The sequence below is a fragment of the Triturus cristatus genome, chromosome 9 (genome assembly GCF_964204655.1).
Source record: "Triturus cristatus chromosome 9, aTriCri1.1, whole genome shotgun sequence".
NCBI lineage: Eukaryota > Metazoa > Chordata > Amphibia > Caudata > Salamandridae > Triturus > Triturus cristatus.
The window spans coordinates 342,585,685-342,602,563 of record NC_140592.1 but is presented as its reverse complement, the minus strand read 5'-3'; the positions used below and the strand labels follow the sequence as shown (position 1 = coordinate 342,602,563).

General features: G+C 44.7%; 1 protein-coding gene across 1 annotated transcript in view; it reads left to right on the top strand.

Moving 5' to 3' along the window:
* The window catches only part of RASSF1 (Ras association domain family member 1), a 273,445-nt gene extending 265,105 nt beyond the window's left edge, over window positions 1-8,340 (top strand). Inside the window, exons 4-6 of the mRNA XM_085625104.1 lie at window positions 440-740; window positions 2,166-2,281; window positions 7,638-8,340. Coding sequence (XP_085481230.1) covers window positions 440-740; window positions 2,166-2,281; window positions 7,638-7,784 — 564 coding nt within the window. The 3' untranslated portion in view covers window positions 7,785-8,340. The remainder of the gene's footprint in view (window positions 1-439; window positions 741-2,165; window positions 2,282-7,637) is intronic.
* Window positions 8,341-16,879: the final 8,539 nt, after the last annotated feature.

The following is a 16,879-nucleotide window of genomic DNA, read 5'->3' as shown; positions in this document are numbered from 1 at the left end:
GGATGTGTAGTATAGTACTTCTTTAAGTTAGTAGAACTTTAGAGAGTAAGAGCGTCATGACGTTATATGGAATGGATATTTAAGATGGAATGTAGAATGTAGGTGGGCAGATGAAACAAGAAGAGTTGTGACCAGCACCCTTGTATTTTACCTCTTTACAACTTTAATAAATCTTTATTAATGTGCACCAAGTGTTGGAGGATTCACTACAAGCTGTCTTCATCTGACTGTTCCAACAGTAGCCGCAGCAAACTTCTATTCCTGTCTCCTTATTACACCCTTGTAGCTGCACTCACCCGCTTGTTCAGTATCTGCCTTTTTCAGCCATTCATTCCACCAACAGCATCACTCAGCCTCTCCTACTGTCCTTGGTTACCTTCTGCAGCAGCATGCATTTGATTCCTCTGCCTGCTCCACTCAAGGTCTTCTTTCTCCACAGAGTAAGGATGGCTCCTACACTGGTTTCATCCGGGTGCAGCTGAAGCTGATCCGCCCTGTCTCTGTGCCTGCCTCCAAAAAGCCGCAGTCCATCCATGATGCCAAGAAACCGGCCTCATCGCGCTCCCAGGCTGTGAAGCGGAGGACGTCCTTCTACCTACCAAAAGACACTGCCAAGCACCTGCACATCAGCTCCCGCACCAAAGCCAGCGAGGTGATCGAGGCCCTACTCAAGAAGTTCATGGTGGTCGACAATCCCAGGAAATTCGCCCTTTTCGAGAGAGCAGAGAAAGAGGACCAAGGTATTTCGAGTTTCTAAAATTTGGCTTGAGATAATACCACAGATTTAAGCTACGGCATAGTCCAGTGAAGGGTATGTATGGTTCTCGATAATTATTTGTGAGGACTGAGATCCTGCACAGTCTGTGAGCAAGAGTAAAATTCCCTTCTAGGCCTGTGAACTCATACAGTGCATATTTAGTAATGTCTTGCAAGTATAATAAACTATTGTGTTACACCTTGTAGGAATTGCAAGCTGCAACTTGTACCTTTATTAGCATGATCGCTAATGAGATACCTTGAAGGGGTTGTGAGCTCCGGCTGCACGTCAGCAACTGCATACATTCCTTACAGAGTACGAGTTAAGCCATCTTATGGAGAGTTCACGGGAGGGTCTCTGAGAAGGTGTACAGTTCTGTGCTGGAAAAGCTCTTATATAATCCACAGAGCTTTTCCTACAAGGGCTATTTACTAATGCACCATCCGGTGTAACCCTGAAAGACATTGTGTGGGACACTAAGGACGTGCAAAGCCCAAATAAGTACTCTGATCTCAGTTATCACAGGAACTGTTGCTTTTGGCTTCATCCCGTCTCCCCGTCAGAGGTCCCTGCAGGTTGATAAGCTCTGGCGTGTAGCCGTGCTCCTTCCAAATCAATAGCTTGGATTCAGTAGCAGCCTGTCCCCGCCAAAGTGGCGGCGGGGGAGGGTTTGGGGGGGGATAAATGACTGAAAATAACTTACCTTTAACGCCGCCGTTTAACGCATCGCGCTCTTTCTTATGGGTACAGGCTCCCAGACTGCACTGCGGCCAATCCTGACACTGCATGAAAGCAGCATCTGGATTGGCCTGAGCGCTGGTTACTTACGATCCAAAGCTGACTGGGAGCCTGCGCCTGCGCTCTCCAGCCCCACCAACCAGCTGGGACTGGAGAGAGCTTCACTGCGCATGACGGTTTGGCCAGCCTGAGAGGGCTGGCCAAACCGTCATGTGCTGCACACTAGTGCCCTACCATTCCCCCACCTGCAGTGTCCCCCGTCCCGTCCTCCCCCCCCCGTCCCGTCCTCCCCCCCCCCCCCCCCCCCCCCCCCCCCCGCCACTCCGACCTGCCCCTAAGGGACTCATCCGAGTCCTGGCGACTGGTCCAGGGGGATTAATATAAACTATATTCAAACAGATTCAAAACCAGTTTTATTTGACGGTGGTGGTGGGAGGGGAAGCCGCTGTTTGGATTCCAAGATCATTTAGCCCCACCTTCAGACTTCTGTGAGGAGAGAGAATCTACGCCAGTTCATTCAGATTCTGAGTTGGGGCATCACCCTCTGTACCATGGAGAAGCATTGGGCATCTGCTGTGCCAGCTATTGGGATTGTTGCCTATTGCTATCTGCTTGATGGTCATTTTGGTATTGGTGAAAGCCCTTAAACGGATTTATATTTTATTTGCAGTTTTCCTCCGCAAGCTGCCAGACGAAGAACAGCCCTTACAACTGAGACTGCTGGCTGGACCCAACGAGAAGATCCTGAGTTTTGTTCTGAGGGAAAATGAGACGGGAGAAGTCAATGTGAGTACAGACTGGCAGTTGCATGTGTAACGTATTCTTTGTGCGCAATAAGCCCCTGAACTCTGTGGAAAGGGTCTATGCACTGTTGCACGTCCTAAGCAGGAAAGCTTCGATCTAGTGTCCTTCCAGACATGGTCATTGTTTTGCTTAACTTGTGCAGATCTCAGTGGAAAGATCTGACACTGTTCCACCCCTATCCTGGCCTTTCTTTAAAAAAATGCGTGGGGAACACAGCAAATGTGGATACTGGGACCTGGCCAGCATAATCACTTTGGTGTACTAAAAGTGAACCGTGATTGATCAAGAGGGGAACCTCACCATTGGCCATGAAAGCAATGGCATTTACATTGCTTATGACTGGGTGGCACGGCACCTTTCTGCATCTAGAACTTTCAAAGCATCAGCTTCCTCAGCTCAAGATGTATCTGATTTCTTTTGAGGCAAAAGTATAATTCCTCCAAGTTTACCTATTCCCTGCATTATTGCCACTGCTCTTTCAGCGCGCGTTGCTTAGATCTTTGACTATTTGTTTGCGATTTATTTATTTTGTTAGTATATGGTACACTTCCAGTGCACTTCACTCAATAACTCTGAGGGTTCTTTAGGCTGATTTGAGAAGTGAGATGGAAAAGCAATCTGGGTGTTGCTAACATTATGCTGTGGTGAGGAGGGAAGAGATCATATGTAAGTGATGCACATCCTTCTCAATTTTCCCCCAAACAAATCCTCAAACAGAGGCCTAGCTTCTAAGTGTCTGAGCCTGGATCCCGGCGATGCATTTTAATGAGGTCTTCAGCATTTAAATAAAACCAATGTGATTCTAGGCCAGTCACTTTGTATTGATGCCTCAAAGTGAAAAAAAAATATTTGGAATGTGAATAGGCACACATGAAGTTTGAGGTCCTAGGAGCTCTTGAGGGTGGCTAATGTTGTCCAGAGATGTTAGCCCCATCCTTGCTGTCCTGTAGAATCTAAGCTTCACCTCATTGATGGCTAGCAAGCCTGACACCGGACGCGAGTTCTTCGTTATCTGTTTTCAGATGGGGCACCTATTGATGCTTCAGGCTGGACTCTTCCTATTGACCAAGACTGATTTGAATATGGTAGCCCCCTGTCTCCAGTGGGCAAAACGATTGCCTGGAATGCGACCCAAGCCAGAGGCTGAGACCTATGCAAGCCTCCAGTCCATAAACTCTTGTTCTTTTAATGTGACCCAGTGGTGGTGTGGCAGCAGTGGCAAGGGATGAAGTCAGGATTTCCATTTAAATGGATGTGTCTAAGGTGGTGGCTTGCCAATTGTTATTTATGTTCATCTCAATTCAAGCTCCATTTTAGATGGCACCTTTGTAGGCTCAGTGTAAATGTCATTATGCCAGAGTTTTAGAGCTGGTGTATTGACATTTACAATGACTGAACAAAGGTACAGAGTGGAGTGTGGCGTCTGAGTTTAAATTTGTGTGCTATGGGCAACTGCAAATATATAAATATATATATCCCCAGTTGGAGGCGGGATGATGAGGCTCCTTGGAGTATGTATGGTAATACGCAGAGTGTTTTTTTTTCCACTCCTGCCCCTCCCCTCATAAGAGGCGGTGGTAAAGTAGAGCGAGATAAATGTAGGTTACAGGAATTTAGTCCTTTGTGGTAGTCTACCGACCAAATGCAAAAGAGGAGGTGAGGCTAAAAATGCCTGTGGGGCAGCATTGGTTTAAAGGAAGTATGAATGAATAGTGGGTGAATGAATGAATACTTTTAAAGCGCAAACTGCTACCAGAAAGGGGCTGTCTCGTGCAAAAAAAATGCAAAAAGAAAGCATCAACAGATAAACTAGGCATATTTCAACAGGCAAGACTTACGGGTTTTATAAGTTTCAGAGGTATCGTTGTAGTCCTGAAGGAAAAGAACGGCCACCAACAGGGCTTCTGTTAACTGCAGAGACCTGCAGAAGATCATCAGAGAACTCGAGCAGTCTAGCATGGGCCCATTTTTCTTTTGAGATGGAGAGCCCTATAAACGAAACCTAGGACCTGAGAAAGATTCAACATTAGCCGTGCAGCACCTTTCTGTACGATTTGAAGCTTATTTAGTTGATAAACCGGGAGGCCTAGATAGAGTTGCCTTAGTCCGAACCGGTTGTAACTAAAGCGTGTGTTACTGTTTTCAAAGCTGACACGAGAAGAAATTGGAGAACTTTGCAAACCGATCATAACCGAGCAAAGCACTTTGACGCCACTCCCTGAGATCTGAGGAGCAAAAGATTTGAGTAAATGGTTTCAACAAATTGATTGAAATGTCATACTTGCACAAATTCATGAAATCCATGCAGATTTCTGAACCTTCGCTTTCTTTCATGCATACTTTGCTCTGCAAACCTCCCGGATATGACAATGGTTTGCTGTTTACATCACTGCCCTCTGGTCTTCCGGTGTTACTAAAATAGGCTTGAGAAGAGGATGGACAAAGGCCGACAGTTCCTGACTTCTAGAATCAGAGCGGGGCAGAGAGCACGGCGGAGCCGCGGGTTAGGCAGGAGGGGCTCTGTGTGCATACCGGAGCTTAAAACAGAAAAACACTTTTGCTAAAGAATTAATATTTTTGTTGAAATAGTAAATTATCTAACCGGATGCGCAGTAATAGAAAAATATCTCATTGCCCTACTGGGCCAGTTGCATTCATCAGAACTATTTGTTTATTTTATACAGTTATTTGGTGGGGGGTGGGGGGGGGGGGGGGGCTGGGGGGGGGCGCGGGAGATATGACCTCTCTAGATAGTTATTTTTAAAAAATTTCAATTTGAGTCTTTCGGATAAGAACAAAAATGTTCTGTGGTCCACTTGTTAGGTCCAGCCCACCAGACAGCCTCTTGCCCCCCAGACCGCTTCTCTCGCCCCACCACTTTGTACACTCCATTGCTCTTTCACACCCGTCCGCTTCTCCCCACACATGCACTCATTTTGCTCTGCTCACCAGTCTTCTTCGCTGTGTTCAGTGTTGCTCTCTTTCTCCCCCTTACGCTATCGCCCTGTGGTGGATCTGCCTCATTTACTTAAACTGTCCGCCCTTGGTGTTGCTTGTGCCCGCTCCTCCTTCCTCAGTGTTGCTTGCGCCCGCCTGCGTGCTCCTCCTTCCTCAGTGCTGCTTGCGCCCACCTGCCCGCTCCTCCTTCCTCAGTGTGGCTTGCTATCTCAGTTATTGAAAAAAAAATTCAATTCTGAGTCTTTCGGATAAGAACAAAAATGTTCTGTGGTCCACTTGTTAGGTCCAGCCCACCAGACAGCCTCTCTTGCCCACCAGACCGCTTCCCTCGCCCTACCACTTTGTACACTCCATTGCTCTTTCACACCAGTCTGCTTCTCCCCACACATGCACTCATTTTGCTCTGCTCACCAGTCTGCTTCGCTGTGTTCAGTGTTAATCTCTTTCTCCCCCTGTGGTGGATCTGCCTCATTTACTTAAACTGTCCGCCCTTGGTGTTGCTTGTGCCCGCTCCTCCTTCCTCAGTGTTGCTTGCGCCCGCCTGCCCGCTCCTCCTTCCTCAGTGCTGCTTGCGCCCGCCTGCCCGCTCCTCCTTCCTCAGTGTGGCTTGCTATCTCAGTCATCCTTGAACTCCCTCCCTCTGTGTTGCTCGCCCTTTCCTCCCTCCAATAGCCGGTGTTAATTGCCCACCCTCCCTTTGTTACATGCAGGCCCACTTCCCCCAAACCCCTACTCAGTTTAAATATACTGATCCATTCCTACTCCTTACTGATCCATCTCGGCTCAGTAAATAAAAAAAGTGCACTTTTTTTGCCATACTGCACAGCATTAGCATTGCCAAAACCTATTGGCAAAGGCCAATAGAATCTGGGAGGTTAGTAACTTTTTTTCACGTGTTGGGCCTTTCGGCATTGGATCTTTGAGTTTCAAGGTAAGCCTTGTGCAAAGATGAGCTTCATGCTATGTGCACTGACAGGGGTTCAGTGGTTCCCAGTGCTAGATGGAGGGGCCTCACGATGCAGCATGCAAGTAGGTGGGTGAAGGCCCTGCACCTTCTCTTCATGTTGTGCAAGTTTTATATGGTTGTGGTTAATCAAGGTCTGGCTAGTCTGCTTTAGGCACCTGTTGTCTTTCTTGATATGATGGTTGATGTTAGTTTGTTATTAATGTTAGTGGGGATGTGACGGCCTTTCCCTCTTGCTCTATACCTCCCTATATTTGTGATTTGGTTATGTAGAGAATGGCATGGCCACAGGGGTAATCGTTCATGGATACATCTCTGCAATTGGATTACTGCATGTGACTCAGCTGGAGGGGCCTGCAGTTTAAACCTGTGACAGGGGTCACTGTATGGTCACACTGCTACAGGAGAGTTTTGTGGCGGTGGAATCGAATCAGTGAGTCGCCTACTCCTCTAAACCAGAGGCCTCTAAATTTCCTTGTAACGAGGTGCTTATGTTCCGTGAAAATCATCCAGACCTACTCATATTAGTGATGTAATAGTGACCACATAAGACAAGATTGCAAGTAGTGATCACCTTAGCCTTGGTATGTTTGCCAGCAGTAATGTACAAAAGGCTTTGTCAAATTGGAATGCCTCTACCTGAATAATACATAACCATAGCTGTAATGCATCCGACACCAAGGTAGCAGTAATAGTAATCCTTCTTCCCAACGTTGCATGATTTATTGTTCAAATATCAGCTTTAAATATATTTTGGATTTTCATCAATTTTTTTCCAAACATCAGCTTAGGGTTTCTGGAAGTACGCACATTCTTTTTGAATACACACTTCTCAATTTTGGTACGTACATTAGTTAAACCAAGCAACATTTTCTGATTTAGTAGGCTGGGCTTCCCACAGAAGAGCTACTTGGAGGCAGCTGGAGAAGCTACCAGTAGCTCACGAGCTACTAGTTGGAGAAGCCAGCTCTAAGCCTTAGGCAAAATTATTTTGCCTGAAGGGAAGGACGTAGCAGGCAGTGTTTAGCCATCAGAGTTCACTTTTGTGTCTTCTGTAGCGACATTCTGCGTTTCTATGTCTTAAAGGTCCGTGTAGAGGTTGTATTGGTCGGAAAGAATGGCGTAGGCAGACTAAAACTTGCTTCTCTGCAAAATGGCCACCCTAACTGTTCTGTATGATGTGTGGAAATGGGGTATGTATTCTACTTCTTTGGCATCATTGAGGCACCTCTGATATTGGAGAAAAAGAAAGCAAGAGATGGCGCCCTAGGAGGGAAAGTTCCTATAACTCTTGAAGGTCATTTGGTACCCCAGATGCTAGTTATGCACAATGGCGGCTAGGACCTGAAACCTTATGTGGAGAAAAACCTTTTGAATTTGAGATCCTCGTCTGAAGTAATGTTCTGTCTTTTGCAGTGGGACGCCTTCAGTATGCCAGAGCTCCAGAACTTCCTGCGCATCCTCCAAAGGGAGGAAGAGGAGCATGTCAAGCAGATCCTTCAGAAGTATGCCCGATGCCGGGAGAAGATGCAGGAGCAGCTGACCACCCGCCCTCCAGGCTGAGTGCGCCTCCCTTAAGGGCCTACCGAATGGACCCAATAAAGGCTTCTTGGATGCGGCGATGGAACGAAAGGGTGAAAGGCGGAGTTTGCGAGGTCCCCAGAGCTGTATGCAGGATCCCATTTGTTTGAAAGATGGGAGTTTTGTGGCTGTGGGACTATGAAGGCACGCCAGGAGATGGCAGGGTTTGTCTGTGTGCGTGTGCGCCCTGCATCTGGGGCAGGGACCAGTGGCGACGTGACGAGTGCAAGACAGACTGAAGAGCCTGCATAAGTGAGTGTACTGATTCCCAGGACTGAGAGTAAGCCTCCGTGAGCAGAAGTATGACCAAAAAACCCGTAGTGACTGAAAGCAGAAGTGTGTGTGGGTGGGGGAACCCCACAATTCAGGCCGACTCTTGGCCAATTCAAACAGTATTTGTGTAATCTGTTTTTGCCTTCCTTGGCAAATTCTGTCTGACCTTTTTATTTCCAAATTCTTACTGTGATACACGTTTGATATTTGCTCATTTCTAAATCATTCCACACTCCTCTCAATAAAGTCCCCTTTTTACATAAGAGTGTGGGTGTTTCTCGAATCTGGTTCTTTGTTTTGACATTTTTTTATTGAATTTTATCATGAAATACAGTGTATCACAGAAATAATAACAATGAATTATTGATAATAAATACATATGTTTGATAAATATGAACGAATAAATAAGAAATCCTATTATATATAAATATTAAAATGAATAAATAAGTGAGTAGATATATGGTATAAAGAACATGAATAAGAACTGGATATTATACATATTATAATATATGAATAAATCTAAATATAAAAGAGAATGACTGTGCAAGAAAATTAAAATTAGTTAAAAAGAAGAGGAGAAAATTGATATGAAAAGTGGAAGAAAGAAGAGAAAAGAGAGAAACTGTAAAGAAGAGAATAAGAGAACAGTGAGGGATAATAAAGCCAGAGGAAAGGAGGGAGGAGAAGGAGAACGGGAGTGGGGGAAATAAATTGATGAAGGATAAAGGAAAGGGAAAAAGCAAACAAATGCACAAAATATAAAATAATGAATTTGTTAATTCAAGTGTTTGCATTAGAAGAGAGAGTGGAGTTGGCATCAGTGTTACTTTCAGTTTTAAAAAAAGACCAGGTCTGGAGAAATACATTAACTTGATATTGAAGGTTATAAATTGTGCGCTCATGTAGGGCGGTTTGCATCATTGCCACCAGCCATTCTTCCTGAGAGGGTGGAGAAAGAGACTTCCAATGACGCAAAATACAGATTTTAGCTGTATCCAATGCAGTGTGTAGAAGATGTATTTGTGATTTAGAAAGTTTTGGAAAGTGTCAAATCATGTAGAAGGATTGTGGCAGGTGTAAATGGTAAGAATAATGGTATTGTGGAATGTAAAGTCTTGCCAACAAAGGACCTTGTTGCTGGGCAATTGCAAATGATATGAACTATGTCACAACCAGAGATGGAACATCTCCAGCAATTAGTGTGTGATAGCAATCCAGCTTTATGTAACTTAGTTGGTGACCAGTGCCATTCATGAAGGATTTTAAATCTACAAAATGTAAGCCTTGCTTCACGAACGCCTTTATGTAATCCCTCCAGTATCTTATCCCATTCAGAAGCCGTATATGAAATAGATAAACTAGATTGCCATTTATTTTGAAGAGCATACGAGCGAGATTGTGAAAATAAAGGAGACATAAAGGTTTTATAAAGACCAGAGGTCACTCCTCTAAACTTTCCCCACAGATTTAGGTAAGATAGTATTGGGGACACCTGCAACACCCAAGGGGGAGATCCCAAGTGTTTCCTCAGACATTGTTGAAGTTGAGTGTCTAGAGGAGTGTTGTATAGGAAGATTAAATTCCTCACATAATTGAGAAAATGATTTAAAATTTCCATCATGAAGAAGTTGATCTGGGGAGTAAATACCAGCTGCTTGCCATAAAGGCCAGGATAAAGTGTGACCATTGATACGGATAGCTGAATTGTTCCAAAGAGGAGCCTTAACATGAATACGTGCGTTTGAGTCTAGTATACGATGCCCCATTTGCCAAGATTTGTGCATGACTGATAAGATCGGATTCTTGGGATCAGAAGAACTAGTGCCACTACCATATAAAAGAGAAAGATCTGAGTTCTTGGATAAAAGATGACGCTCGATGGAAACCCATTGTGGGACATCTTTAGTTCCTGGCAACAAATAAGAATATTGGGAGATGTGTAGAGCAAGGGAATAGTGTTCAATGGATGGAAGACCCATGCCTCCACATAACTGATGGGCCTTTAATTTTGTTATAGCAAGACGTGGTTTAGCTGAGCCCCATATAAAAATCTTAATCTTAGAATCTATTAATCTAAGGGTAGCTAAAGGAATCTGGAGGGAAGCATACCTAAAACATAGATGAAACGAGGAAGGGTGACCATTTTGATAGATTGTACTCTACCCCAAAGAGATAAACCCAGAGCTTTCCACTTATCAAAATCCCTCTGCATTTGAGAAAGTAAAAAAGCTAAGTTATCTGCAACCATATCTTCCAAACCTTTGTTGACCAAAATTCCTAGATATTTAAGATGTGAGGGCTGCCAATGAAAAGGGAATCCATGAATCACTGCCCTTGTAGTGCCATTCGAAATGGGTAACGCTTCACTTTTGTCCCAATTTATTTTATAACCCGAAAAGGAGGAGAAATCATTAATAATTTGAAGGGATGGAAGAGATCGAGAAAGACGAGTAAGAAGAATATCATCTGCATATAAATAGATTTTAGAATGTCCAGTTGGGAGAGGTACACCTATAATATCATCCGATTGACGGATAGCAGCAGCAAGTGGTTCCATAGCTAAAAGAAAAAGAAGGGGGGACAAGGGGCAACCCTGACGTGTTCCCCCTCCGTATTGGAAATGCATTGGACATAAAACCACCGCAATTAACCTGAACTGAGGGATTGTCATATAATAAACGCACTTTATTGATGAATTGATCACCCAAACCAAATCTATGCATAATAGTAAAAAGGTATTCCCACTCAATGCGGTCAAACGCTTTTTCTGCATCAAGCGAAAGGGCCAGGGTATCTTCTGAAAGATGTTTAGCAGACCACAAGGTGTGGGCCAGGGTGCGGAGATGGTTCCGAGAAGAACGCCCTGGTACAAAACCTACTTGAGTGAAATGTATTAAAGAAGGCAGTACTTTGCGGAGTTGAGATGCCAAGATGCTAGCCAAGATTTTAATATCACAATTTAATAAAGAAATGGGACGATCGCTACCGCACAAAAGAGGGTCTTTGCCAGGTTTAAGTAGTACAGCTAGAACTGCTTTATTAGAGAGAGGGCCTAATGATGATTCTTTATCAGCCTCAAGAAATGCAGCATGTAACGTATCAATCATACTATGACCTGCCCATCTATAAAATTCAGCAGGGAAGCCATCTTCCCCAGGAGCTTTATGATAAGGCAGAGCAGTAATGGCTTTAGATATCTCATCTCTTGTGATTTCACCATCAAGCAGAGCTCTACCAAAAAGAGGACATCTTACCTAGGTCTATTTGACTACCTGGAGTATATAAGGATTGATAAAAGGAGGCACATTCATGAACTATCTCTTGGGGCCTTGTAAGTATGTCACCTTGAGTCGATCGAATAGCTGGAATAGCCATTGCTGCTTCCCTTTGACGTAATTGTGCAGCTAACAACCTCCCGGCCTTCTCCCCTTGCTCGTAATGTCTTCCTTTCATCCTTTGTAAAGCAAATTTAGCTTTGGATGTAAAGAGAGTATTAAGAGACATACGTGCTTGCTCCAATAACTTGCGATTATGTAAGGTAGGATCCGACGTATATAACTTGGAATAGAGTTGAATATCTCGTTCTAATTCTGTCTGCTTTGCAATATTATTCTTATTGGCAAGTGCTGCATCGCGCATTAGTTGCCCTCTAATAGTGGCTTTAGCCGCCGCCCAAACAGTTCTGCTGGAGGTGACAGAACCCTGGTTAATAGAGAGATAGTCCTGTAGATGGGATTGTAACTGAAGTTTACCCTTGGGCGTCCTGTGTCTTTGAATGCTCATACGCCATGGTTTGCGCCCTGGCCGGGATAGACCTAAATCTAAAGATAAAAGGACAGGAGAATGATCAGACAAGGCTGCTTCTAGGATACGTGATTCCGTGACTAATTCAACCGCTTAGTGCGATATCATAAAATAGTCTAAGCGAGAAAATGTACAGTGTGAGGATGAGAAGAACGTATATTCTTTGTCTTGTGGATGACTCAGACGCCAATGATCAACCAAACCGTTATCCGAAAATGTCATTTAATACCGCTCTATCCGCTGCATTGGCCTTAACAAATGAACCAGTTTTATCTAAAATAGGATCTTGTACCAAATTCCAATCCCCACCAATGAGGTATTGCGAGGCATCAATTTCTGTGAGGAGGCGATTCAATTGAAGGAAAAAAGACTTTTTAGTGCCAATCGGAGCATAAATAGACCCAACGCAGATGTAAGAATTCCCGATACGTAATTTGGCAAATACATATCGACCATCAGGATCTGACCAAGTCTTGAAGATTGTGACTGGAAGTGATCTGCGGATAAGAATTGCAACTCCACATTTGCGGACAGGATTAGTATCTGTGGGGTCATTTTTAGGTCTCGCCTAGCTATTGCGTTTACGCAATCGCTATGCGAGACTCTAGTAAGAGTGCTCCCAAAAGTGGATTGCATGGCGAGCACGCGCACAATCACGTGCATCGTGCCGCCATGCAATCCACTTCAAAGGGTCCGCTCCCCCGCCTGGAATGCGCTCCCCCGCCACAGCATGCCGAGAGATTGTTTCCTCATGGTGCCTCTCACAACTGTCCCTCCCCCACCACAGGGCTAGTCTCACGGACGCATTGCCATCCATCGATTTCACTTTCGCCCAACTCGTTTTACTTGTGCTCCGACTGCCTATAATCCAGTTCTCTACTTTTCATAAGGCATACATCTATGACAGATGTGCAGCATACAAATAGCCACCGTATGCGATTTATGCTGTTATTTACTGATATAAGAGAAGATTTTGGCAATGCAGGTTATAACTTAAATTCTATCCATTTTTTTTGTTGATTTTCCTATATTGCTATTCCCTGTTAATATACATGTCAAGCTAACCAGTTGCTGCACAACTACCTAATATTTACCCTTTTCAAATGTTATTCTCTGCAAATCTTCAATTTCCGCACTTTAAAAAGTAATGCCCAATTGCCCATCATATATACAAATGTATTGAGCTCCTATGTAATTCACTAACGGAAGCTGTATTGTAAATGTTTGCGTTTTTATGTCCTCATTCAACAAATGAGTGATTCCTGCCTGGTGTTCTCACATTGTTTTTTTGTACTGCGCTCTGAAACCCTGCTGGGTAAAGTTTGCATTAAACAAAAGAAATAAACTAAAAAATGAATAAATACGGCAACTTTTCAACGAGTGCTTCATCCAGAGCTGAATGAGCTACCAACCAAGGCGAATGAGAATGATGGAAGTTAACCATACAGACAGAGGAGACATATATACCGAAAAACTCTTTAAAGCAAAGCTCAAAAAATATTCCAAGCATGTGCAGCAGTGAAGTGACAGTTCCACTGCACGTGTCCAGCTGTGAAGTGGCAGCTGCACAACATATGTTTTGCACTATTTAGACCTAAACTAAGGACGCGGTTTAAATATTTGCCTATTGTGATGGGTAGTCGCTAAGAGTTTGTTTTCCTCTTGTTTTCTAAGTTCCTGCATCCTTCCTAGTCTAAACCTAGAGCCTGGAGTTAACCTGCAGTTCGATTTCTGTCCGTAGGTTCAGCTTTTGCACCCATTTGTTCCAGTCTGAGATCCTAAGATGCCTGATGTCCGGAGAAAGTACATAATTCACTACCGCAATGATGGTGGGGAAGGCAACACTTGAAGTGTAACAATGCAAACAAGCATTGGCATAGCCAATAGGTCTCGCCTTTGGGGCCTTATATGTGTTTAGCCAGAGATATTGACTTGGCCAATGTCTTTAAGCTGTGCCGTAGACCAGTGTGGCTGCTGTGCAGCTTGCTGAAAAGTTTTAATAAAAAAGTGTCAGAAGCGTTTTTGTTACCTTATATATGACCAAGAAGGCATTATGTACAACTGAACGACCATATTGAAACAAGCATTGGCATAGTCAATAGGTCTCGCCTTTGGGATCTTTATAAGTGTTTAGCCATGCAACAGTTGTTGCACCAAGGATATTGTGCTGCATAACTAAATACTTATAAGGTCCCAAAAGCGAGACCTATTGGCTATGCCAATGCTGGTTGTGAATGCTGCTGTGAATGACCGTCCCCACCCAATCTCTGCAAAGTTGGTCAGATTCAATCTCCTCGAGGTGAGTTTCTTGTAATAAAGCGGTCTACATGTTTGGACTGTAAATAAGAAAGTACCTTCTTCCGTTTAATGTAATGAGTGAGGCCATGGACATTCCAAGTAATGGTAGATAAAGGATGAATATTAGCCATGATGGGATACAATCAAAAGGGATTGGGAATCAATGTATTAGTCAAAAATGGGAAAAATAAGAGTTAGGAATACACTGGAAGTGAAGTGGGCTGTATGGGAAGGGAGAGTACTCTGGTTGATAAGAAATAGAAAAGTGTAAGAAAATAAGAGTTTTACAGGTTAAGAAAGTTTAGTATATGAAAAGAAAAAGACTTATGGAGGACAAACGTGATAAAGAAGCAAATAAAGAATATAATAAAGTATTGTATAGAACAATAGAGAAAGATATAAGAAAATGTAAAAGAAGGTTCTTATTGATTTATATTAGAGGGATCAAAATGTTCTATGTAATCCAGTATAATTCTGGCTCTTAAAATATAAAAGAATCAAAAAAATTGATATAGATTCGTTACCTACAACTTTTAACCGCGGGTCTGGGCTCACTGGAGCACCACTACGAGTACAGACACCTTAAGGAGGGTGGACAATTAAAATGAATATCAGCCAGGACAATAAATTAGAAAAGCTGTAAAGCGAGTGAAGACTCCTGCGACCCAAATACATATAATAGTATGCGTTAGGAGGATAAGCACATTTCATTAAGAAACATAGATAAGCATTAAACGGGTCTAAAAGCAATAAATGAATGAGAATGAATACCAGAAGTTAAAGTAAACTTAAAATTATCATTCATAAATACAAGTTCGAGGCATATGAGCTGCAGATTACACGCTTTTGCATAGATCGCCATATGGTGTTGGGCCTGGATGTTTGCGGTTTGTTTTTCCTCTTGGAAAGTCTTTGGAAGTCACGAGGTCGGTGACTCCTCCTTTGGATCGTATTGTGCATGGGCTTCGGCTCCATCCTCAGATTGTTTTTTTCCGCCATCGGGCTCGGATGTAATCTTCGCGCTCCGGTTCCGAACAGTTTCCAGTTCGACGATCTAAGCGGAATCCTCACCCCAAATCGCGGTATTGTTTCGATCGCAATCTCCTCAATCAACGCACCTTCTCATCGGCAAACCTTCGGTTCCAGTCGTCGACGGCGGCCTTCGGGCCTACCCAAGCTCCAGTCCCGGCTGATGGAAAGAACTCCATTCAAGAAGTGCCCTCGATGTGGGGCCAAATTCCCCCACCCTCCGATCTTCATGAGGTATGCAACCTCTGCCTCTCCCCTGAACACGAGGCTTGAGACTGTCCGGCCTGTAAGTCTTTCCGATCGACAAAGACTATTCGGGACTGAAGAGCCAGAAGAAACATGGCACACTCCTCGACCTCCGTTTCAGTCGATATCTTCGGAGACGACATCGAAGATCCGGTACAGCAGCACACCGAAGAGGACCTCGTCAGTGCTTCCGTGGCCGACGAGTCAGATGTGGAAGACATCACTCCGGTGCAGCGGGTTGTGAGTACTATTACCCCCCCCCCCACACCCGCGCCAACACCCAAAAAGGCTTCGGTCACGCCTTCGCCTCTGGGCCTAAGCAAGACCAGAGACACTGCTTCACACACCCCACCTTCGGGCCCGGTGAAGAAGCCAAGTAAGCCTTCCGGCAGCTCGGGCTCGAGCCAGCCTACCAGCGGTGCCGAGAAACACTCTTCAGCACCGAAAAAGAAACCGGCCTTGACACCGAGCTCCGCACCGAAGCCCTCGGGGTCGAAACCCAGCCCTTCCGTACCGACTCCATCTTCGGTACTGACCAAACCCCATAAGGCATTCGGCATCGACACTTCCAAGCCGAAGCCCATCTCTGCGCCAACCAAGAAATCGGAGGTTCCCAAGCCCGGTGCTAAGCAAACTGGCACGGACAAGCCTAAAAAGACATCGGCCCCGATGCCTTCGGCGCCGACGGACCAAACACTTTAACAGGAACTATTTACACCGGATCCCTTGCAAAAAACTCTCACCAAGGATCCAAAAACTGGACATCTGGCACTCTCTTCCAAAAAGAGACATTTGGATAAACCGGCTCCACCTCCAAAGAGGAAGGATTCTGCTACCTCTCCTTTCAGAATACCTCCTCCACCCTCTCCACCTCCGCCTTCTCCACCCCCACCTCATCGCTCTCCGACCCCGTCTCCAGACGATGATGATCAGGGGGACCCATATCAGGATATAGGGGATGTGCCCCAAGACCCCACCCCTACAGGAGCCCCAGACCCATGGGACGACTACAATAACCCAGATATCCCCGACGTCCCACAAGATGACCTTTACCCTTCCAGGCCATCTCCACCGGAAGACTCATTAGGGTTCCACCATCTACTTCAAAGGGCGGCACACTATCACGAGGTAGACTTGCACACTGACCCAGTGGAGGAGGATTTCCTCCTAGACACATTTGATACCACACATAGGTCTACCTCCATATTACCTATGCTTAAGGGGGTGGTAAAGCATGCGCCAGAGGTTTTTAAAGACCCAGTTAGGGCCAGGGTCATTAACCCACGCATAGAAAAAAATACAAAACTGCCCGCACAGATCCCTCCTATATCAAAGGGCCAGCGCCACTAGATTCCCTAGTGGTTTCCACTGCACGTAAAAGAACAAATTTCCAGGTGTCGGGCGAAGCACCACCACCTGACAAAGAG